General features: G+C 40.2%; 1 protein-coding gene across 21 annotated transcripts in view; it reads right to left on the reverse strand.

The window, feature by feature from the left end:
• The window catches only part of rims1b (regulating synaptic membrane exocytosis 1b), a 99,370-nt gene continuing 74,165 nt past the window's right edge, over positions 1-25,205 (reverse strand). For 7 of the 21 annotated variants that reach the window (XM_036137056.1, XM_021313057.2, XM_036137055.1 and 4 more), the window contains 15 exons: positions 22,556-22,675; positions 20,353-20,442; positions 17,362-17,439; positions 16,797-16,862; positions 16,017-16,130; positions 15,636-15,733; positions 14,928-15,031; positions 14,654-14,814; positions 14,300-14,452; positions 10,310-10,527; positions 6,072-6,216; positions 5,850-5,962; positions 2,957-3,058; positions 1,745-1,884; positions 1-1,665 (listed from right to left, as the gene is read on the reverse strand). In XM_036137056.1, the coding sequence (XP_035992949.1) occupies positions 1,447-1,665; positions 1,745-1,884; positions 2,957-3,058; positions 5,850-5,962; positions 6,072-6,216; positions 10,310-10,527; positions 14,300-14,452; positions 14,654-14,814; positions 14,928-15,031; positions 15,636-15,733; positions 16,017-16,130; positions 16,797-16,862; positions 17,362-17,439; positions 20,353-20,442; positions 22,556-22,675 (1,921 nt within the window). In that variant the 3' untranslated portion in view covers positions 1-1,446. Of the gene's footprint in view, positions 1,666-1,744; positions 1,885-2,956; positions 3,059-5,849; positions 5,963-6,071; positions 6,217-10,309; positions 10,528-10,642; positions 11,166-14,299; positions 14,453-14,653; positions 14,815-14,927; positions 15,032-15,635; positions 15,734-16,016; positions 16,131-16,796; positions 16,863-17,361; positions 17,440-20,352; positions 20,443-22,555; positions 22,676-25,205 lie in introns of those variants that run through there. The other 14 variants (XM_036137066.1, XM_036137064.1, XM_036137060.1 and 11 more) reach the window with 10 other exon arrangements.

Below are 25,205 nucleotides of genomic sequence, written 5' to 3' on the forward strand. Positions count from 1 at the left end.
GGGGGGGGGGGGCACTAATAAAGAGTTAAATGAATAAAAAAGTAAATATTTTAACCTGTGCAGTGCCATACAACATTGCACTGGATTGTTATGTTTAATGCAGTGTGATGAACTGATAAGGGCCAAAGGCCTGTTAGACAGATTTGACCACATTCAGCACATCTAATAGGTGACTGTTCAAAATTAGGCTTGAAAAGCACGATTGCAAAACAACAATAGATAAAACAACATTTGCAGAGACTAATTTCTGTAGGGAACAGTAGTTATGATTGTTTTGTATCTTTTAGCTTGACAATAATCCTCTGTTGTGAGGCTGTAACTTTAAAATCTGAGACAATTTGAGCATTTTTCTTTAATCTTGATCGCATCCTGTGGGTTAGACTACTGGAATTTTAAATAAATAAGAGTGTGGTATGTGAATGATGATGGTCCCCAGCTACCAGAACTATCAGCGTCTGATGGGATTGTCAAGTATTCTGGAGTTTTGCAAAAATCACACACCGAACTTCTCCTTCAATCATTTCCGTGCTCCAATCTACCCCAGTATTTGATAAACGAGGCTCACTGTGCGCAGCAAGATCTCCGCTGTTCCTTGCAGGACATTTTCAGGTGAACTTAGTGAAAGAGCAGCGCCAAAATGGTGAGAACATCCGTTATTATGACCAATCTCCCTCCAGAGGAGTTGCAGACTAAAACTTCTGACCTTTCTTAATCTCTTGTCAGACTGACCACACGGCATGAGCATTTAGCACACTGTAAAAAACATGTTGTGCCTGTAGTAACAAAAGGAAAAAAAAAAAGGAACACCACAGAATTCACTCTTAAAAGACTACGGCCTCAGAGTAGCCATGGTAAACATGTTGAAAAGAGACTATTTTGACAAAGAGAGGGACCAGTGATCTAGGCACCAGAAGAAGGCCCTGTGCTTCCAGACTGAACACCCATGCGGGGGAGGGCAGGGCGGCACCCTGACTAGGGGCAGGAATACCGGCAGTCCGATGGGCTTCTGGAGGAGGCCACTGCAGAAAGGAGTGCGCCCCCTGCAGTCAACGAAGGGATTTTACCTCTTTCTTGAGGCCATACATTCCAATGCGTACATACATTTCTTTGCTAGGTTGATTCAGTTAAAAACCACCCTGTTTCTTTTTGATTTACTGACACTCATAGCTGTCATATTCCGACTGGAGAACAAGAGATAAACTATGAGACTTTACTTTGAATGGAAACGAAACACCGAAATATGACGCTCCCTACAACAGACAAAAAGAACTGCCGGAGGAGTGATTGTCAGATTTCAACAAAGCTTTCTTGTTGTAACCATTTCTGATTGTTGTTGTTGTTGTTCTGCGTCGCTGCCTTTTATTGTATGTGCCTCTCGTTCATTTCATTTTCAAGTTATTGTTTCCTTTCCCTCGAGGGGGGGGACGGCGTAGAGCTGTTGGTCCACTAGGATCGAACCCCAGGCGGTCCCGGGGAGCTGTCAAGAGATGATTGGGAAGCTCTCCGTGTAAGGGATGCCAGCGTGGGATCGACCAAGGAGGATGGGGGAAACAGCTTGTACCAACCAATGACTGTGTTTGATAAGTCTAGCTCATCCAGCAGGATCTGTGCAACTCCCATGAAGCTTTTATGGTCCATTCGGCCATAGTCTCCCCAGACGATGACCTGAGGGAGAAGATATACTTTGAGCCAGGCAGCTGTATCTTGTATGATGGGGCAAAAAAACATAAAATGTGGTGCTCACCTGTAAGACTTTCCCCTGCGGGCTCTCCTCAAACAGCAGCGCTTGCTGGTACAGCGGGTCAAGTGTTTTCCGTGCAATCTTGGTTTTCTTTTTGGCTACATATGCTCCATTATTCAGTAGGTAGACTTTGACATATGGAGCTAAAGAAAAGAAAAACAATAAAACAGTATTTAAGTCAAAGTCGTGAGATGCAGCAGATTGTCTCGCAGAGCCGGTTTTAGTCTAATTGGAGGGAGAAAGAAAAATAGAGAAATGTTGTCTGTGTTCAGACCATATGGTATGAATGTCATAAATAAGAAGGAGAGAGAAGTGTGGAAGTTATGTGCACCTACAGTGTTCTGCAAGATGTATTTTCAACTTGTTCGCATTTTGTCACGACACGACCTTCAATGTTACTGGGATTTAATGTGAAAGACCAACTGAAAGAAGTGCATAAACACGAACCGGAAAAAACATGATCCGTCGTTTTCAACCGCTTAAAAAAACAAGATAATCTGAAAAGTGTGGAACGTGTTTGCATTCAGCTCTCTGTACGCTGATAACCCTAAACAGCATTCGGTCCAAGCTACTGCATTCACAAGTCGCCTAAAGAGTAAAGATAGTCGTCCTGTTCGTAATTGAAGCTCAATGTTGCCCCAGCTGAACGGTGAAGGCCTCAGAGGTTTGTTGGAAAACATCAGTAAACAATCAGCACCATGGAGACCAAGAAACACAACTTATAGTTCAGGGCGAAAGTTGTGGTTACATTTTAAAGCAAGATTAGGTTATTAAAAAAAAATAACCCAAGCTTTGAATGCTTCACAGAGCGATGTCTAATCCATGATCTAAAAATAAAAATTATCAGACGCACCAAGACATGGGTGTCCACCTAAACAGACTGACTCAGCAAGAGAGGATTAATCAGAGGAGCAACTTAGATACTCATGGTAACTTTAGAGGAGCTGCAGGAAGAATCTGTCAAGAGGACCGTTATTAGACAGGTGGATGGATGGATCTGACTTTTAGGAGAGTGGAAGAGCGAAAACAAAATTTTAGATTTTAATGCTAAAATGTATTTTTAACGTTAGCCATAACCTATGCTAGGGACACATCGAAGTTGCTCTGATCAGGAAAGACAGAATTTTAACCTTTTTGCCTATATGAGGAACTAAGATACAAATCCCCCTGAACTCACCATCCGCACGGTAACAGGTCTGTATAAATGGTCCTTACCGGGTAGAGATTTGGATCCCGGCTTTTGCACGAGTCCTCGGGCTCTGATGACCTCCACCTCCAGCTGCCCTTTTTTCTCTATCATTCCAATCTGAATGTCGCCTGGGAAAAAGAGAGAACTGGTGTTTAAAATGATGAGAGGACGAGAGGCTTGTCGAAGTCCTTCATTCAGATAATTTTGGTAAAGACTATCCATTACATTTGATGTCCTTATGTTGAAGGTGATAGCAAATATTTAATGAGGCAAAAGTGATTTTCTCACTACCGCCTTTTGCCATCATTTATAAAACACAGCCATATTGGGGAATGAGCCTGAAGTAGCTGATTTACAATTAAAATAAAATATTTTTCTTAATCTTTGACATTAAATCAGACTAAATGTTTACTGTTTTAGGAAAGTTGGTGTTCCAATAATTATTTCTATTTACTAGATGACATTTTTTTTTTTACAATTATTTTCTTCAAATTCAGGAGCTTACATGACCTAATTCTGTTGAAGAGTTTGGGCAAGCCCCGACAATGAGGCCATGGCTTGGCATGTAAGCTTTAGATAAGTAAATTCAAAACATTTTGGTTAAATGGAGGCACTTGTGTGGATGTATTTTAAGACAACTCCAAATCATAGAAAAATCTAAAGAAATCCTCCAAGATATTAGGACCTTCACAAGTCTGCTTATATTCTTGGATACAATTCGCAAACGCCTGAAGGTGCCACATTCATCCTTTCAAACCGTTATATTCAAGTATAAACTTCACAAGAATCACCAGCCATTATATTGTGCTTTAAGGAGAGGGGTTCTGTGTCCAGGTTGTAAATGTTTTAGTGGGAACCCAAGAACAAAAGCCAAAGAACTTGATAAGATGCTTGGTGAAACTGCTAAGAGAGTCATGCGCCGTAAAACGAGTCTTCTACTGGCATGGGCTGAAAAGCCACTCAGCCAGGAAAGAGTCATTACTCCAAAAGCAACACACACACACAAAACAGACCAAAAACCATTTGCAAATGCACTTAGGGGCAAAGACCTGCAATTTCAGAGACATGTCCTGTGGTTTGTGTTTAGCTGTTGTAATCATTGTTGCCTCTGCAGGGCATCATCTCAACTGTAAAGTACACGGGGTGGAAGGATTCTTTTTAGGGGGACTTCTGTACTTTGCATAATAGATGGTGTCATGAGAAAATATTTGATGGGAATCTTGAAGCAACATCCTAAGAAGTCAAACAGGATATAAAAGCTTTGGCACAAATGCACTTAATAAAGTCAATGTTCTGGAGGGGGCATCACGAAGCCCTGATCTCAGTTCAATAGACAATTTGTGGGCAGAGGTGAAAAGGCGTGTGTGTGAGCAAGGCAGTGCAAAAACCAGACTCAGTGACCGGATAGATAAAAAGGCCAAAAATAAATAAATTAATGAATTAAATTAATTAAAAACAGAAAATATTGGTCCATCGCAGTTGATCTAAGAATTGGACATAAGTCTGATTTAATGCCAGTGAGAAAAATAAGTTATGCGTATTTGGTTACAACTTTTCAACAGAAACTGAGTCCTTTGGGCTGCTCCCTTATTCAGGGGCAAGGCACTGCAACTCACACACAGACTTAGCAAGATTTTTAATGCCTGATGCCATTCCTGTTCCAACTGGGATTCAAACCCCATTTCAAATGAGCAGATAAGAAGAAATCTTTATTTGTCATTTCAATTGTGCGTTCCAATGAAATTTCTCCTCTGCATTTAACCCATCCCTCAGGGAGCAGGGGGCAGCTATCACAGCACCCAGGGAGCAGTCTGGGGCTAAGGGTCTTGCTCAAGGACCCACAGTGGCAGTCTGTGGGGATTGATCCGGATACTTGAAGCCTTCTGAGAGTGCAAGGGCACTGCTCCAACCACTAGACCACCAACCCCACACAAAGGAGGGACTTTTGACAACTTTATAGATACAAAAAAACTAACAAAGAGGTTGTAAAGGTGGGAATAAAAATTGGATAAGAGCCGAAACAGCTGAGAGAAGGGGTGATGTTGTAAACACAGATAAAACAGGATGGTTGCCCTTGTAATGTTTTAGATCTAAGACAAGGTCTAAGACATGTTAAGACAACAGGAAACACCTAAAGTAGACAATGACTAGACAGAGAAATAGCATGTGTACATGTCTAAATAAACACAAGAGAATATTAGCAGCAACTATAATGCATCTTAAAAAAGTAACCAAATGGGAAAATATATTTAGGGAAACATGGATCAAAGGATTAATAAATAAATTAGAAAGAAGATCTGCACTGAATATAATGCATACATTTTAAATAAAGAAAACATCTGATTTTTTTATGAATGATGAGCACATTTTTTTTATTTAAATAGGCTCAATAAAATACAAACGTGAAACATGTCTAATCTAATTTAAATCTAACAGTAAAATAAATGAGATGAGAACTGCTTAACAGGTGAGGAAATACACACAAGGCAGCAGAAGATAGAGAGGCAACAGGACATAAAATAAGAGCAAAGTTAAGAACAGACTCTTTGTGAAGAGGAGAAAATAGTGTAAAAAAAGATAAGAAATGGGACGATGAAAAAAAAAGGCAATGATGCGAGCTCAGACGCACAATGGGAGGAGCAGAGGGGACAATGGATGAGCTGATGGGAAGTAAGAGACAAGATGAGAAGATATCAGAGAGGATAAAGGAGGATGATACTTAAGAAGAGAAGAAATCAGAAGAGTGAAGCGATATGGCATACAGACAAAAATACACAAAAGGTTATGAGAAAGGAAGAAAAGACTGGTAGACAAGAGACACATGAGTCAAAACGATGGGAGGAGAGAAAAAAAATCACAGAGATGAGGCCAAAAAGTATTGAAAAGAGTGCAGTGGAGGCCAGTAGGACAAGTCAGTACCTATGGCAGGAGTAGCCAGTGTTTGCCTTCCCACCAGCTGCGCAGGTCCAAGTCCATCCAGGAAATCACTGAACTGGCTGCTGGCACCCAGATTCACCCCAGAGAAGATCAAACTAACACAGAAAACACAAGCAAGAGCACGCTTGTTCATCACGGAGTTCAGGTAGATCACTGTGAAGCTCATTGGTTTGTGGCAAAGAGATGGTTTGATGGTTCACTGACTTTCCCTCAGAGTTGCAGCTGTTCATGCTGCCGTTGTTAGACTCCCTGCTGGGCTGCCGACTCATGTTCCTGGAGAGCTCCACGGCCATGCCCGTCTCTGTGCTCCTCTGGATCGGGGCGCCTTTTTCCCTTTTAGTTTTACCTTCTGGAGAATAAAGAAGAGACAAGAGGCAGGTGCAACACTTTTAATTCAACTGTTTGCGGCCTTCAAGTTTGACACAACAGATAAACACAAGCTCCCGAGGTCAGGCAGAGACTGATCCAAAATGATCCAAGTCTGTGGTTTTGATTAAAACGATTCCATTAACATTTCAATCCATGCATTCAAGGGTAAATCTCTTTTTTCAAAGTCACTCTGAGTCAAAACTATTTTTCAATGCCACAGAACATGTTTGATGATGATGATGATGATGATATAACATGAGGGTACTGGCTGAAATGCAACATTGTGCAAACCTCTTTTAAAATTCTTTGTTTTTCTGTGTAATTTCTTCTCCAGGTAATCTTTGCATACTTTTGTGAGCATAATTATTAAACAAAAGAAAATAAACCAAAATGCCTTTATGTCTTGTAGTATTCACACATCTTGAATGTTTACATATTTTTTGCCACGTTACAACCTCAGACTTTTATTTATTCTATTACGACTGATATAATAAAAGTGAAAAATCAGCACAAGGAAGCAAATAATTGTGAAGTAGAAGGAAAATGATACATAGCTTAAAATTTAATTTTTACAAAATTTAAATCTGAAAACTGTGATGTTTTCAGTTCCCATTATTCTGATGCCCCTTAATGAAATCCAGCGCAATCAAATGCGTTCAGAAGTCACCTAAATTGTAAATAACTCCCCCGGTGTATAATTTCTTTTCAGTATGAATACAGTTACGTTTTGAGCAGAATGAAGAATGCTGCAAGACATTCTCTTTTCAGTTTTCCACAAGGCATGTAGGGAACTCAGCAAACATGAGAAAGAAGGAGGTGATCTGTTAAGACTAAACATGTAACCTTTGGTCTATGTTCAAAATACTATATGTGGTGGCAAACTATTACAGTACAACACCCTTAATCCAACATTCCCATTGTAAAACATAGTGGTGGTGGCATTGTGTTGTGGGGACGCCTTTGCTCTACAGGGGGAAGGAAAGTTGATGTAAGGATAAACAGAACTAATCCCAAAATAATAAATTAGAGGCTGAAACACGTGTGAGACTAAGGTTTTCAGGAAAATCTTAAAACATACAGCTAGAGCCACATAATAGTGCTTTGGATTGGAGCACGTTTATGCGTTAGAATGACCCAATCAAAGTCTTGAGACTATGCTTCCCACTGGGCAAAAACAACCCCTGTAGTTGTCTGGCAATCGGAAGGTTGTGCGTTTGATTCCAGCTTTCCCCATGACTTCTTGTAGCCTGGCCAACCAGACTGACATTCTGGTAAGGAGCTGGTGGAGCTCAGGGTCAGCGTCATCAGGTTGGTACCAGTCAGATAACTACAGATGTGACGCAAAAAACAAAAAAACAACTCCAAGTGACGCACTGTTTTTTTTTATTTTTTTTATTTGTTTTCTGTGAAACGTGTCCTGGTGTCGAGCAAACTTTCCAGTGAACGATTTTTGTCGCTTTTGTCTGAAATATATAAATGGAAGATAAATGTTGTACTCACATGTACTTTCTCGATTTTCAAGGCACCAAGCAATAAAATTTCCGTATGTGTCTTGACTGTTATGGTTACAGAAAAGCGCTGCTGCATTATGGGTAATTCTGCTGCTGAGGGTGATGCATTGTAAAGTCCCGCCTCCTGTGATTGGTCCGGTCTGTTTTAGGCTGGAGCATAAGGAGCCTTAGCAGGCTAGCCTCCTTGTGCAAAGAAATTAACCCCAAGCTGCCTACCGACTCGCCTATCCGTGTGTGGCTGTTGTGTGGAAGAATGTGAAGACTTGCAGCTGTTAGCCGGAGGTCATTCCGCAGAATATCAGCTCAAAGCACTAAGTGCATATAGCACCTCACATGCCAGATTTCTATTATTTGAAAACTTTGTATCTTTTTCCTTCAACTTTGTATTCAAGCACTACTTTGCGTTCTTCTATAACAAAAATCCCTTTATTATGCATCCAACATGCAACATGTTTAAGGGGAAGGATTGTTGCTGTGGTTTCATTTACACAAGGGAAGAACTGACATCAAATACAAAAAATATAAACTAGACTGTACGGTGGGTTCATCCTATGAGCTACATGTCAAAACGTTTCATTAGTCATGACAAAGAAGAGTCAAATATCATGAGAAAGCTGGAAGATAAAGCTCAGGATCTGTAATCTAGCTGTGTGAGGCATGGCCAAAGTCACACATATATTCTGTGATTAGCAGTAAACAGAAAAACATTTGGGTGGAAAACCTAGTCCAATAGTCCTGCCTCCCTCCTACGACTGCTGTCCACATTCAGACATGTCTTCTCAGTGACTCAAGCACCCTCTCGCAACCATTCCTTAAATGTGTAAAATAATGACACAGCAATCCTAATTGAAAAGCAGAATGCATCATAACCTTATGAATCCAGTAAAATAGGGTATAAATTCAGGGCTTGCCTTACCCCAGGTTGCCGTCATCCAAAATGATCTGTACAATTTGTATTTCTTGCACAAATCAGCGTTGATCTCTGTCCTGTCTCTGACTCCTCTCTGCCAGCTCTACAGCAGAGATAAAGCAGGAGCAGGACACCCCCCAGGCCTAAAGCTTTCTAATAGCTTTTAATGCCAGCACCAAAGACGGGAAAGGCAGTGTTGGGCTTTCACCCTGCATGCCCCCTGTGGATGAAGTGGATACTGGACATTTAAACTCAGCGGAGGCTTTTGTCTTTTCCAAAAGAAAAGAACACTTGGATTTTCTGGGTCTGGACTGGAATATATTTTAATTCCTCAAGACAAATATTCAAGATTATTCCTATGTGAAATGCATTTAGAATGTTTTAAATGTCTCCAATAAAGTTATAGAGCTGAAATCAGTCTGAACTTGTGATGTCACTGTGAAAATGTTTTAAACTCTTCAGTGGGGAAGTAAACTCAATATCACACTGCTATAAGGTTGACTGAATGGAAATGTTTAGTGTAAATAATAATGAAACGAAATTGGATCTTTTTAAAAACAAAGATTTTTCTGTAGCTTATTGCTGAGTAAAGAAGACTCAGGGTTAGCTTTTTTCTGCATCAGAAAAGTGTTTAACATGAAAGCCAGAGGAAGCACCAAGACATAAGAGGCTTGTAGACATTCAGGCTATAGCAGCAGGGAGTTAGACTTCACCAGATACCAGGAAACTTTATACAATAAAGTTGCTTCACTTTAATCTTTTGCGCTTTCCACCTTTGTCAGTCACAAAACATGCTGGATTTTGGAACATTGGCTGTAAACACAGCGACTGATGTTAACAGTTAGCAATGCTAAGCGTGCTAACAGTGAAATCACTACTAAACCATGGTGAAGATAGAAAAATGCCAACTAATAAATGTTTGTTGTTAAAATATTAGCAAACTGCTTAATTGCAGAGTTGTATAACATGGATTTGTGATGCTTCTGGTCCCAATATAAAAATAATTATTGTTCATGACAGAAAAGCTCCTTATAGTTCCTACATAGCTAAAATAATGCATAATGATCTAATACATAACATTGAAGCAGATATTCTGAACTGATCTTTTGGAAATAATTAAGTTTCTTGTGATATAGTGCCCTTCTACATTTTAATGTGCGCTATAAAGAGAAAAAAAGTTAGATATAATCTTTTAAAGGTTTTGTTAAGCAGCTATGTTCCATAAATAGAATCAGTTAAACGGGATTTTCACATTAGATTTTGGCAAAACTGGTGAATGAAAGTTTGCATTGCTGAGCTGCTATCCTGAAATCAGTGACAATGGACTCAGATTAATCTAAAGAAATGCAGCAGCTGGTATTCTCATTTGTCAACCAATAAAAATTCAAAACAAAATGAGGGCTAAAAAGACAATGGAAAACTTGCCTGTTTTTCCACCTCGATTTCTGAATCAGTTGCTGACAACAAATTTTGGATATTCGCTCAACCCCCACCATCCTTATTCATTTCCCTATCAATGAATGAGACCCCAAATTTCTTCTGTTCAGGTGATTTAATTTAAGTGTATTATCATTAGACCTGAAGACTACATAGTATAATAATGTTCTAGAAATGTGATTTAAGATCTGGACAGGGTCAAGGGTGCGACTCACCGGGGCCGCTTATCTGTGAGGTGCTGCGGCTGCGATGTTTGCCGACGATGGCTACGACGCGAGCGCTGATGCTGGAGCGTCTCTTCTTGCCGCCACCGCTCACAGTGCCCAGCGCTGTGTCTGATTGGCTGCCATCAGTGCGCTCCTGCGTGTAGATCTCGCCGCTCACGCTGGAGCTCTTCATCATGTTGCGGCCCATCGAAGAGCGCATCTGCCGACTGTAAGGAAGAGGATGCTGGGTGAATCTGTTTTTGAACACGTTGTCACACATTGTTTCGGATAACATTCAAAACCATTTGGGACAACACAACAAAGAAGAATAATGCAAGTAAGTGCAGAAAATTGTGTTTATTCTCCATGGGCCAAATAACAAGAGGATACGTCTCCCGTGTTAATCGACACAACTAGATATTATAGCTCTTGTAGGACTGGAACAGGCTGTTTATCAACCCCAAGGCCAGGATATCATAAATGTAAGTTTATTCTTCTTAAACAAGCCACTAAACACAAACAGCAGCAGCAAGGTGAGCGATGGCGCCTCCTGGGGTTTTGGAGGAGCCAGCGCACGTCGGTCCGCTCGGAAGGCGTGAGCGTGCTGCAGGACAGCCCAGCCACACTGCCCCTTTCACTCAGACCTTCTGGTGTCAGTGGTCCAATGACAGCTATGGTCCAATTGTCCAGAGGAGCAGGAGAGAGGGAGGGAAGAGGGAGGGTTGTTTGAGGCCTCTCCGCTGCCCCCTGCAGCGGCGTTAGAGAATTTCTGGCAGAGCAGGGGTGGGATGAAAGGGGAGGATCCGGGTCTTGAGGATGGAGGGGGTCCGGGCAGCCACGGCACAGGAGGCATGCAAGGAGGGATCTAAGACATGCAGGGAGGATTGCACACATACACACACACACACACGGACAAAAGGACAAATAAGTTCTCAGTGCAAACATGCCTGTAGTTTCTGACTTTATAACGTTCAGCTCAATCTTTCAAAGATTTTTGTTTCGTTAAGCGTGTCTTACATGGCTCTCAGAAGGGCACACTCTTTTTAAAAGGTCAGGTTGGTGTTACTTCAAAACCTTTTTCAAAAACGGCTGATTATGAGACTGAAACTCGTCAGGGAGGCTGGGAGAAACACTGAAAGAACTGCAGAAAAATCCAACAAATGCTGGCTGTATTCTAGATTGAGGTTTTGCTTCTCCAGACGGTAATGCGTTTTTATATCGGTGGATGAAGTTATTAATAGTTCCAAGCACCTGTAAATGTTTCCTCCAATCTTTTTGTTAACTGCAAGTAAGCTAAAGATGAGGAGGCTTTAAATTTTTCATCAAACATATATCCAAATCATCCAGAGAAAGACTTTGTGAGAATATAATTTTAATGTGGACTGGCCAAGCTAGATTTATTTTTCTGTTTGTTCTTTCAGGCTGAATTGTGTATAAAGTGGGTCACAAGATTTGTAGGGGAAAAAAGTTTTTCAAACTTTCTATGGCCTCATTTTATCAAATCCTAATTCAGACATTTTAACCAGTGAGTGTACACTTTTGAAATCCACTGTATGCTTTAACTTGAAGTTTTTCAACTATAAATTAATTTTTTTAAGTTCATTACATGAAATTACTCAAATTGCCAACTATACAAGCAAAAAAAGCAATAAAAGTGAATTCAGACGGTTCAGCGTGTTCGTGTAATGTCGTATCTCCTCTGTTTCCGTCTCCTATTCCACTGAGTCAGACAAACTGACCTGAAGCAGATGACAGCATTACCAGCTTGCTTTGAAGGAAATCTGAGCTAAGGCCTGCAGAGCTTCAGTGTCACCAGATGAGGTGAAAAACACCTCAAATCTGGTCAGCTGTTATGGATGGCGCCACACTGCCGTACATGAGTATGCATGCCCTTCGATTTTTAATTGGGATTTTATATGAAAACCGGCAGATGGTTGTTAAAAAACTGTGAAGGAAAATGATGCATGGCAGAAAAAAAACCTGAAAATGTGGTGTGTATTGTAATCAGCATTTTATATGCTGATTGCCTTCAGATTACACCTTATTAGAATACAATCCACCAATGTGTAATTTGTTAAATCCAGCAGTTCTTTAAAGGTTTCACAAACTCCAAAGACCACAGATAAAGTGTCAGGGACGATGCTGTAGGGATGTTTAAAGCAGATTTACTCGTGAAAAATATTAATAGGAGTATGACTAAGCAAGAGTGGAAGAAGGTGGCCTGGACATAAAAGACTGAACTCATTGATCTACATGTAAACGGCCATGTATGATGATAAACTAGTACTCGACATCACCAACAAAAGTCTTTCAGCAGCAGCTACAGAACAAATGCAAAAAGTTGCTCCTTAACTCCTGTTGCTGCAGGGACATTAAAATAACTGTTAGGGTGTAAACCTTCACACTTGTGATCGTTGTGTATTTTTGTTTTCTGACAAACAGAAAAAAAAAAAAAAAAAAAGACTCATATCTCACGTCTGACTCTTTAAAGCGTGACAGGTTCTGCATATCCATAGAAGTGTTTGGACTGATTCTGCTCTTAGGCTGTAAAGAACTAGATCGCCTTCTTTCGCTTTACCAGACTTCGATGTATTAGCCAGCTAATAAGCTGCACTACATCATCCCCTGGCCCATGGAGGACTACTGGGATTGGGTCATTTGTCCCTGTCAGTGTCCTGCTTATGGTCAGCGAGAGTGTGCGCGTTTGAGTTCGAAAAGTTCTTTTAATATCAGCTTGACGTCAGCTAAGCCTAATCATGCCTTGCTTGTGTTTAGTTTTGTTTCAATCCTTGTTTATGTTCAGATAATTTATTAGTCCAGTCCAGCAACGGGTGCCATTAATCTCCACACAGAGAAGAGTCCTGACTGTGGTGGTTTGTGCTCATACAAAAATCAGTGACTCTAAATATAATGCTTGACTTCAGCCTTACCAGCTACCAGTTCTGCAGGTAAATATTGAATCTAAAACAAACATGCTTATGGTCCTTCACAGTGACTGTCAGCCTCACAGAAGTGTCTTACAACACGCAGGTCTGTCTGAGCTGAGAATGTCTTCATTTTAGTTGCCCAATAAACAAAAACAAGCTACAACATAGTCAAATCACACATTCTATCGCCAACAGAGCTAACATACCATTTCTGTATTCTTATTGTTCTGTATGTTAAACATTTAATAGTTGCGGGGGAAAAAACAACAATCCCCCTGCACGCCTATCCAGGCACTGTGTTTTGCAGGAAACGGCTACACCACTGCTTTCTGTTGCTAAGGTGCCATGCTTGGTTAGCAGGACGGATTGCAGATTCAAGTCTGCACACCGCACGCACATCCAAAAATTAAAACAATGCTGTGTATTTGTTTTTGTCTGTCTTCTTAATATTTCAGTCTCCGAACGGATAACTGGGAATGGCAATTTTCATGCTCCTGTGCAAAAGGCTACGTGTTGGATTTGCTGGGAAACCTACATCTTGAAGTTGCGCAGGGCTGCTGCGACTTGTTGCCGTCATCGATAATGACGTTGGTAATATCAATCCGTAATTTTTCTGTACGCATAGTTAGGACTTTTCATAGGTGCAAGTAGTGGAAACCTTTGGCTGCGCGGAGGGGCGTGGTAGCCAAAAATGACAGAATATGGCTGAGCGGACCTTGTGTAAACCAGGCTTTACACAGGTTTACACACATTTTAAAAGATAATGCAATCATAAAATGAATGCATAAAATACATTAATAAATTATTACTTTATTATGTTTCATGTATTGTTTAAAATACTTTTTTTTAGTTGATTAGTTAATTTTTTTAGGTTTGTACATTGAGTTCTTCTTGCCAGACTTTGTGAAGCCAGACAAATTAATTTTACTTCATCCGATATTAATCTAATTTTGAATTCAGTAGATGGTGTAAACATTTGAATTAAGGCAAGCTTAAACAATTCCCCTTAGAGCAACAGCAAGCTGTGGTCAGGAGGGACGGAGGGATTGAGGAGGTGGGGGATCATTGTTACCTGGACTCCGTCGTGTCTCCTGCTACAGTGTGTCTCCTGCGCTTCAACTCCTGAGAGAAGCGTCTCTTTCCTGCATCCCTCTTTTTCTCCCCCTCACCGTTCACCTCCCACGAGATCCTCCTGTCCTTTTTGTCCTCCTCTAAAGACTTGGATCTAAGTTTTGTTTTTGAGTTGCGCCGTATGGCAAGTTTGTGAGATTGTTTGTGTGTGATGGTGTGTGGCCCCCGAGGAGACAGAGCATGCAGAAGAGCAGAAGCATGCAGCATGCAGGAAAAAAAAAAACTGTGATTAGCATGCAGTTACAAAGGTAAAATATTGTTCAGTTGTGACCGGAGCGTTCACCAGCAGACTGACCTTAGCCGTCCTCCGGGCCGCTCTGATTGTATAGACATATAACTGGTGCTACTGAGGCGAGAGGCACTGCTGGCACGGGAGAGAGCCGACACATCGCTCATGTCGCTGTCAGATGATCTGGCCGACATGTTGTCGCTGCTGCGCCTTTGCTCTGCGTACATCTGCGGACAAAGCACCGGTGGGTTCATCTAATTCATGCCAAACTAAGGATCAAAAGCCTACATCCTGGATAGTTGATTTGAATCCTCTAGGAAGAAGAGTTGGAGTTGCTTACCTCCCGCTTGGTCTGGAGGTCTGGTTGAGAGTCTTGGGAGGCTGAAGGCCGGTAGGAATGTACTTTCACTGGCAGCTGTCGGGCTCGCTCATCCACCGCTAGAGCTGGTACAAGCAAGAAGACAGATAAAGCCATTTAAAGAGGTTAAAAACTAAATCAAACCTTCAAAAACGCTTGCATCTAGTCAGACAATTACTAACATCTTGGTGTTGCAAGATCAGTTTCCTAACACTAGGTGGAGCATAAAATGCACTGGATTACACTAACTGTGCAATGGATGATTGCAGTTAAACGTATATTTGAGCTTTTGCAAATCTACTTGACTTATTAATCATAAAATGAAATACTAATTTAAAAATAATAACCCACTTAATTCACTATAAAATTAATTTTCGTTGCATTTTTCCCTGCAACAGTAGTTTAAAACATGGTGCCCAAAACTGGATAAAAAGCCTATTCTAAAGTCAAAGTATTAGAAAAATCCCTTGATGAAGGCAACATCATTTTTAGCATTTTAAATGCCTGTTTTAGGCATCTACAGTGCTCTGCCATTTAGTTCTCATTTGTTAAAATAAGTCGCTTTCTTTTAAGTCCGGCAGCGAAAGACAGAACAAAACAATAGAAAATGCTGACTATAAAATAGTTCAAAGGTTTTTGTTCACATCAAGCTTTTTATTCTTTGCTTCAGGTTATGGCTTAAAAACATACCATGCTCTATGCTGCTGGTCTTCGCAGGAAGCTGTGGAAGTTGCCGACCCCTTCGACTGGATATCATCGTTGGAGAAGGGCTGCCGTGTGGGTGTGCTCTAATGAGAAGCATTAAAGACACAAAAAAAAAACAGGTGGAATGATGAGATATGACTACATCCAGTTAGTATAAATCTGCACAAAAGGTCAATGATAAAGTTAAGAGAGCAGGAAAAAGAATAAAGGAACATTTTCTGGGTACGTTTTATGCACAATCTACGCATTATTCTAGAAAGGCCACACATCCTAAAAACAGCACACGGCATAAGCTACTTGACTCAAAATATGGAGACATAAACACACAGGGGATGGGAAAGGATTAACACGGGCAACAGCATGCACCTGTCCAGTCGCGGCGAGTTAGGACAGGAACCTGACAGCACAGTCTGTACAAAGGGCCTCAGGGGGCCCCCTCTCCCTCTACTGCCCCTCAGGATAGAGGTGGGCTGAATTCGACTGTCGGCAGCAAATTAAAAAAAAAACAAATGATAAAGAAAAAATATCAAACTATCTAAAGAGAACAAAATAGTATCGCAGGAAAATATTGATGAAAGTTTTACTCCTCTGTGGGTCCAGTGTTTGTACTGTTTGTACTGCTGTGATACAAAGACAGTCTACAACAACAAATAAGAGAAATGTTCCTGTAATTTTGACTGTTGAGAGCTGAGAAATAACTTTACAGACATTAAAGTAAATAATTTTCCAATGCAGCAGTGGTACCTCATAACGGTAATTCAAAACAGAACAACAGGACCTTATTTTGCTAACATCTAGAGGATTTTACTGAAGATGCAACTCCGAATGTCGCTTTTTATTTCAGAAGCAAGAAATGTGTCGGTAAAATTTAAATATTACGTGAAAACTACATTTGTCAAATGTGACAGAACTCAGATCAGCTCAAACTCTACTGTGTGGCGTTGAACACACACTGCATGGGCATTTATACTACATATCACAACGCATACCTTCAGATCTGATCAAACAGCAACGATATTCAGAGTCAGAAACAATGAAGTGGAAACAACAATGAGAGGAAACTGACAGAATAATGAATGAATGAATGAATGAATGAATGAATGAATGAATGAATGAATGAATGAATGAATGAACGAATGATCTTACCTGTCACCTTCTAGACTTTTTCTGCTGTCCCACGGACAGTTTAGACTGGATGAATTAATACTCTCCCTGTTTCGACAACCAAAAAAAAAAAAAAGAAGACAAAGAAAAAGAGTGTGGAAAAAAGCCACCCCTTAAATGTGAGCTGAATATTGCCTGAAGATTAAAAAAAAAAGTAAATCCTAAAACTGATGTTGTACTTTTTTAGGGGGGAGGGATTATGAAAGCAATATAACAGAGAACTGCACATCATGTAAACTCTTTTTTTTTCATCTAATAACAGTGTTGAACCAAATAAAGTCCTTTAAAGCCAAAGTAGTGTTGGAAATGACAGCAGGAGTTCAAGCAGAGAGAAGCAGGCACGACAGCGTAAAAGTTTAAAGCCCAAGTATTTACAGAAAAAGGGGGAAAGAAACAGCACCGGCAACACGCTTTGGGAGATGTTAAAAGTTGAGCTCTAAGCAGCAGGAAAAGCTTCCAGAAGGAAAAGTCAAGGAGGTTTGAGCAGGAAAGGAGAGCAGAAGCAAGTAGGAGGAAGACGACAGATGGGAGGGCAGGCCTGATATACCTGTCTTCCTCTGGGGCCACATGTTCTACTAAGATCCTGGGGCCTGGGGGAGTCCTGTGGGGCAAGGAATTGGAGCACCTGGAGGGGCAGGAGGAGGAGTGTTCCAGGGTGAGAACACCGGGAGATTTTGTTAGTTAAAGCCACGAATTTATAGCACACGTCATGGCACTGCATCAGGTAGTCAGCAGAGAAATAAAACATAGGAAGTCATACAGAAAATCAGAACTACAAAGAAGTATGAGAAAACATAGATCACACTGTTTGGCTGTGCCGTGGCTCTCACACCAACAGGCTAGGTCAGTTGGATGCTAAAAACATTTATGAGTAAACAAATGACCTGAAAATTGTATCTGAAGGACTCCTGGGATAATTTCCCACAGTACAATATAATTAAAACAAACTTGTAATAATTTTGGCAAAGTGTATGTGAATATTTAAACTGCCGCAGCTGCCATTTATGTAAAGGTATGTCAGGACCAGGTAATTTACCTTTGACAAGATTATACAAACTGCTGGATGGGTGTGTTCAGTCTGTCATAAACCCTGACCATTAGATATTTTCCTAAATTCAACAAAACACGTGTTTTGCCTGTTTGTCGACGATAAAAGATGCCTTTTGTTTGCCTTCAGCTAATGTGTTCAAACATAAACAGTCCGGAATACTCTTTGTTACCGGCACCTAAAATGGCTGCAGTCAATACTGTCAGTATTGTAAAGACTGTAGCCTCTGAGGAGTCCAAACAAACAAGAGTTCTTGAAGTAGAAGAAATGGAAACGAGTTTGGTATTGGGTTGCATTTGGGGGCGGGGTAACAGTTCCATATGAAAGTATTTCAACAGAAACTGCAATGGTTGGGATTGTTTGAGATGGAAGAACACAAAGTGGTCCAACTGTGAACCTACCAGGATCTGGCCGTCGGCCTGAAGCGACAGGCCGGGTAAGGAGAGCAATAATCAGAGAAGCAGCCAAGACATCCATGGTACACTCTGGGAAAGCTGGAGAAAACCACTATTCAGATGGGAGAAGCTGCTGCTAGTTCAACTAGTAATGCACACCACAAGTCTGAGCTTTGTGGAAGAGCGGCAAGAAGAAAGTCCTTGTTGAAAGAAGCTGCAAGAAGTCTCCTGTGCAGTGTGGTAAACTGCAGGGGGAAGAACTTTCCTTAGAAGGCAAAAAAAAAAGCCGGTCAGAGATGACGAGACGATGAATGGCGCTAAATCATCGGACAATTATGGAACGAGACCAGTTAAAGGCTGCAAAAGACTAGAGATTGGGGTGGTTGGGCATCCAGGAGAACGGCTCTAAACATAGAGCCAGAGCTACAATGGGATGGTTTAGAGAAGCAGTTTATTGTGTTAGAACAGCCCAGTCAAAGTTTAGACCTTAAGCCAAATGCTAAATCAAGACTTGAAATTAATGTGTTCATATGCTCTGCATCCAACCGGACTGCGAATGAGCTATTTGCACTCACTGAGCAAAAACACCAGCATATTCAAATATGGTACAGACATACCCCAAAGACATGCAGCTCTAACTGCAGCAAAAGGTAGCTTTCACAGGGGCGCTGAATACAAATAGATGGCACACTTTTCACCATGTTGTGAAGAATTTTAAAAATAATTTTCCATTTTTCATTCCCTTCACAGTTATACACTACTTCGTGTTGCTCTGTCACATGACATGACAGGTTTGAGGTTTAAAGGTGACCAAATGTAAAAATATTCAAGGACTGTTGTGAAAGTCACTGTGCATCCTTTCTAATCTGTACACAAACTCATCAACTGCTTTCTAAAATCAAAAAAAGGAAAGACATTGCTAAGTTTGCAGCAGGAAAACGAGGACACACAACCCTGCCTATACACAGGGATGATGAGGTCCAAGTCTGAAAACTTTCTAAAGCTGGCTAATGAGCTTGCTGAATATTTTTTAAGCTGTCATTTTAAAATATTGTGGCCTAACCTTATTCAAATTGTGTGTAGGATATTCAGTATTTGTCTCCTTGGATCCTTTGAAGTGATATGACCATTTGAGAATTTGTTTTTCTGGTAACAAATATATTGATATAAGCCACTTTAAATTCATGCTGTTCTATAAACGTTTTTGAGAGAGAATTCAGTCTTAGTCCCCAATCATCAGGATTTGCAAGATGGTAATTAACATGCCAGTGCCTTAGTGCAACTTTTCAATTACAATAACATGAATGAATGTTCACATATTCAGTGGAACACTGTTGCATCTAACATGCCTAGTTCTTTAATATTATGAATTTTAGCACATATTTTAATGTTTTTCCAAACTCAATCAAGTACGATTCAAGCCTAATTCTGTGCAAAAGTTGTAATAATTAGGCCAAGGTAAATCCAAACCAATATAAAAAGGAAAGATTATATAGTCTCTTGATTTATGAGAAAAACGCCGTGAAAATTGAAAATATCAACCTAACACAAACAATACTTTAAAACAGCGAGTAAATGTTGAAAAGTGGAATCGTAACAGTTGCTCAAACAAAGATGTCTTTAGATGTCTAAAATTATGGCTGCTGAATTGAAAGAGTTGACCAAACGGGCAAACAAAGACTGACTTTCAGCATCATTGTAAATCCTCAATTCAGTCAGGATATATTGGCCTGAAAGAAAACATTTTCCATTTTTTTTCAGGATGAAAATGGTCAGCCCAATATAGAAGTCTAAACATCAGTCCTCCGTGGACGCCAATTGTTTGGAGTAAAGGGTTCTCCGTGACGCATTAATGTGCAACAGGTTGGTAGAGAAAATATGTTGTTATGAGACAGGCAGGAAGAGGAGGCACATGACATGAGATGGAATAAAAACATGCAGCATCTTTAAAACAAAAGAAAAATACTGAATGACACCATCCTTGCAAACACACATCTGAAAACTTTTAAGCATTAAACCGCTGTTGCACGTAGAGCCGCCTGATTTATTTATTTATTTATTCTATTTTTACATTGTATTAATTTTTGTGGGATACCTGTCTCTGTCACAGGAGTGAAAGTTGGTGTCTGGTCTCAGACAAGTGGTGCTGGCACTCCTCACTCTGTCCAGGGACGGCTGCAGGTCACTGCATCGCCACAACATGGCAGCAGAACAAGGCAGGCAGAGAAACAGAGATGGAGACAAGATCAGCGAGATCCAGGGTGCGATGAGAAAGAGGAGAAGGATTGTTTTTTTTTTTTTTAAAAGGCAGGAAGGAGAGAGAAAGGAAGTAATTTAAACACGCATAAGAAGAGGAGAGACAGAGATTAAAAAGGAGGGAGCTATCAGACAGTGCAGTAACATGGCTCTGATGCTACATTTATCCTAGCTGGTCATTCCTAGCGAGCAAGAGCTACTGACGGGGTAGGTAGGAGAGTTGCCTTGGAAACCAGCTCTCAGAGGAAAAGGATTGGTTTGTGTGAGTGTCTATCTGGTTTACTGATATTTGTATACATCTGTATGTTTGTCCCATGTCACTTTCTGACATCATATGTGGCTTTGAATGGATGCCGCCGCAGAACACGGCATGATGTGAATGCTGAAACTAAACGAAGAACATGCAACCACATAAAAACAAGCAAAGTTAGAAGTCAGTGAATCATGTTTGACTCAACAACTGCGAAGGCAAATACACAACACAAAAACACAAGTGCATTTCCACAAAAAGACACAATAATGGACCAACCTATATAGCCGGGGTTCAGTAGAATATTTTATTTTTTTTCACCTTAACGAGGGAACTAAAGCTGACATGGCAGCCTCAACAAGTAACAACGGGCTGGTGTGAGATTTGAACGCTGAATAAAAATACTTCCAAAAATTGCAAAACAATGAAATTGTTAAACTGTATCTCATTGCTTTTATTTAAACTTTTTTAGCCAATGAATGAAGTTCACGGTAAAAAAAAAAAAAAGATAAATGTGGCTTGAGAGTTTGTGGGATATTCTTTTCCCCCGGTTTTATATTTTCATTATTAATTTTCTGGTCTCTTGGTTTTTGCAACACTCGTGTTTCTGTTTCAGTTTTTGCTTTATTTTTCTGAAGTATTGGTATAAAATAGATCTGCTACTGATAAAAATTCAGATGTTGATTTTTCATCCATTGTGTATTTATGGTTTAATTGATAAAGATTTGGGCTTTGTATTTGTATTATCTTTTTTGGAAGTGGCTTTTGACTAGAAAATCACTCTTTAAACAAGCTTTAACCTGGTTTCGACTGAAAAATATCAAAATCTAAACATTTAAAACCTAAATAAAGAAATCCTTTGCAGCTTGCATAAGATATTCACTTCATTGCAACAGCAGCAGAGCTGCTTTTACCTCTTCTAGATGTGTCTTACAGTTAATGGACAGAAGAGTTGGGATAAAGTAATTGAATCTTTTAAGAGAACATCCAAATTTTGGATTAGATTAACTAAAATTTTTAGTTAGAACCATCAACCCCGATCTAGACAACACAAGTCACCACTCAGCTGATATTGTGGCTTTAATTGATCTACAATGCAGGGTTTGTGTGATGTAAAAAATGAATACGAAAACCATTTCAGAGTTTTGTCCACCTTTAAGCTGACTAGCTGTCTTCTCATCTTTTTATCAATTTTAGAGGGGCAAAAAGTTCTTGGGTCTTCACTGCTCCAGGTATTTTTAACCGTGTGCCCTTCCCCTGACTTGCACTGTTTGACAATCAGATGCCTGTTTTGAAAGCTCATTATAGACTTTTGCATTTAATTCAATTAAAAAATCTTAAACCTTAACGGAAATATTGCTGCGAGATGTCAAGAAGTATAAGGAAAAGCCTAGTGGAACAACTAATCTTCATTTGGGCTTAAGCAGACATTTTATAAGTTGCCAAGTGTTTACTGACTATTTCACACCAGTTTGAATATGCTGATTGATCCTAGGTAAAGCTGCAGTATAAAGGGGTGTGCACACAATATTATAGATCTTATTTTTTCCACTAAACAATTAAAGTATATTTATTTTCGAGTTTTATAGGTTCTAAACAACATTTAAGGTGGTAAAATGAAATGGCTTGTCTTAATTAAACACATTTAAATCACAAAAATATTGGCATTTTAACAGCGCCGCTTCTTAACTCAAGATTTGCAGTCAGTCAAATGTAAAACCATGGTTCAGACTGGTAGCTGTTGTCAGGTTAGAATGACGGTGGAGATGCGTGAAATCAACTCTGTTCTTACCTAACCGTGACCTCGTCTGTGAACCTGAGCACACGGTGTGTGAGGATGCTACGGGGCAAGGTGCCGCCCGCCTCCTGTCTGGTATATGGCTTACTCTTTAGGCATGCAGGGAGGGTGGAGCTGTGTGCCAGACACCCGCATGCAAAGAAAGGCAAAACAAAACCAAATGACACATGCAAGTGACAGAGTGAAGCAGCAACTAAAGTGAAGATGGGGTTAGGAAATGAGAGTCTGCATCACAACAGAAAACATTGAGCACACTGAACAAGTATTTGCCTCCTTACTGAATAAATATTTAATTTATGCTTTTTCATCACACCTAAATGTGTCAGATCATCAAACTGATTTCAGTATCAGACAGAAGTATTATTTTTTTTTACTGAGGGAAAAAAACTGTCAAACCAACCTGGTGCTATGGGATCCGTGTATCTCTTTTGTTAAATCATGATTTAAAAGTGATTAACTAGTTTTTGGAAAGCTGAATTCAGTTGTACTAGATCCACCGACGCCCGATTACTATCCAGACATGCTAAATCAAGAAATCAGGAAGCAGAACCTGTCAGAAGTAGGCTAAAAGATCATAGAGAACAACATAAGCCCTCGATTTTAAGACATTCAGGAACAGATGAAAAGGAACGTCATTGAAATCTATCTGGAAATAGTTACAACGTCATGTCTAAGGCTTTGGTGAATGCCAAGAGCGCCACTGTACAGAAACAAAAAAAAATTTCCAGCAATGTGAGGCTTCACAAATTTATTCTGAGAGCACATCGGCAACTCACCCAGGAGGCCACAAAAGAACCCAAAACAAAATCTAAAACAGCAATTTTGAACCTTTGCTCACCACAGACCAGACTCGCTCTCCCAGGTTATTTTGTGCACCAGGATTTTGGCGGGTTATTCAGATCACCAAACCACCACAAAGCAACAACATGTCCGTAGACTTGGCACGTCGGCACACAAGTATCCCTTTCTCTCTGTATTTCAATACTCCTCTCTGTATTTCAATACTCCTCAAGCGCTGAATGCTTCAACAATAAAAGCTCACAACAGACCCATGGTCCTGTGGTACCAATAGAGTGTTGATCTGAGAGGCCACCACAAGCTTCAATTAAGCCCAATGTTGATGATTTTACAACAAGAAAAAAACAAGAATGTGATGTGTAGGAGAGTTCCACTGCTGGACCAAAACAAACGCCAATGCCTCACTCACAGTGGCCAAATACACTTTTAGATGACATTTGAGAAAGTATTTTGTGGACTGGTGAGACAAAGTGTTTTCCAGTGCATCTGGTGCAAAATTCAGCATTTTAAAAGAAGAGCATTGTACTGATCAAATTAGGTAGTGTGACGGCATCTTCCTGCTTAACTGTGTCAGGACACGGACAACCTGCCATACCTGATGGACTCATACATTCTGCTCTCTAGCAGAAAATCCTGCAGGGAAACGTCCGGCTGTCAGTTTGTGACCTTAACCCCTAGCCCAGGTGGTCCAACTCTGGATGGTTAAAAAGGACGCTTTTCGAGTGGCCTAGTCCAAGTCTGACTTAAATTGTATTGAGATAGTGTTGCATGGACCATAAAGCTTGAAATCTCTCCAATGCAGATGTTTTGTAACAATTAAGTTAAGAAGAGTGGGCCAAACCTCCCTCACAGTGATGTAGTCAAGCCCTTGCCAACTAATGACACTATGACTGTGATGGCAGATGTTGCTGACTTATTACGTTTAAAAGGTGATTAAATTTTTTACGTGGGTTTCCCCTTGTTAAATAAAAATAATTTGATAAAATATTTCTGTATTCATTCAGGTTATCTTTGTCTGATAATAAAATTTGTTTAATGATCTGAAACATCTGAAATAGCACCGGAGCCACATAATGGCAGACACAACTCAGTGCAAGTGAGTGATCTATGAGCTCAGACAGCCTTCAGGTCTGCTAAGGCTAGGGGTGCTTTTTGAAAAAAACACAAGCAACAAAACACTAAACGACCAAATGAGCTGAACTACAGTTCATCTTCAACTTAGAAGCAAGGATTTCTTCATGTAAAGGCATAGAGAAAGTTATTTTGGATTGAGCCCTAACATTGCGTAACACAATCTGCAGATCTAAATCTTTTGAGGGAAGCAAACTACAGTAGATCTGTTAAATGTATGGGAGCACCGTTTATAGGATCGAAGCAGGGCAGTTTATTCTATGAGAAAGGTGGTGCAGATAATATGACCGAATAATTTTCCACGGCGTCAGAGATATGAAAATGGAAACGTTAAAGAGTATGGAATCGGATTCTACAACCAATACCTCCTAGCTAATAAAGGAAAGGGCTGATTTTTAGCTTTTCCCCCAAATCTGCCTGACACTACTTATAGCACAGAACATAGTATGTGACTTTTCCAGTCCTATTTTAGCATCTTTTTCTTGTCTGAAGGAAATTTTGAAACTTGCTGTATTTGTATCTAAAAACACTCATCTTCATTTTTTTAGGGTTTATGTGCCATTTTTTCTATCTTGAGTTGCATGGAGTTAAAATTCAACAGTTATTCACAAAATAATACTCAGAAATTAACAGGTAGCGTTTAGGGAGTGAATGGGAGGGTGTTTGCAATAGAACACCAGCTAACTTCTTGTCAGGCATTAGAGAGGACAGGCAC

The sequence above is a fragment of the Fundulus heteroclitus genome, chromosome 5, assembly GCF_011125445.2.
Source record: "Fundulus heteroclitus isolate FHET01 chromosome 5, MU-UCD_Fhet_4.1, whole genome shotgun sequence".
In the NCBI taxonomy this organism is placed as follows: Eukaryota; Metazoa; Chordata; class Actinopteri; order Cyprinodontiformes; family Fundulidae; genus Fundulus; species Fundulus heteroclitus.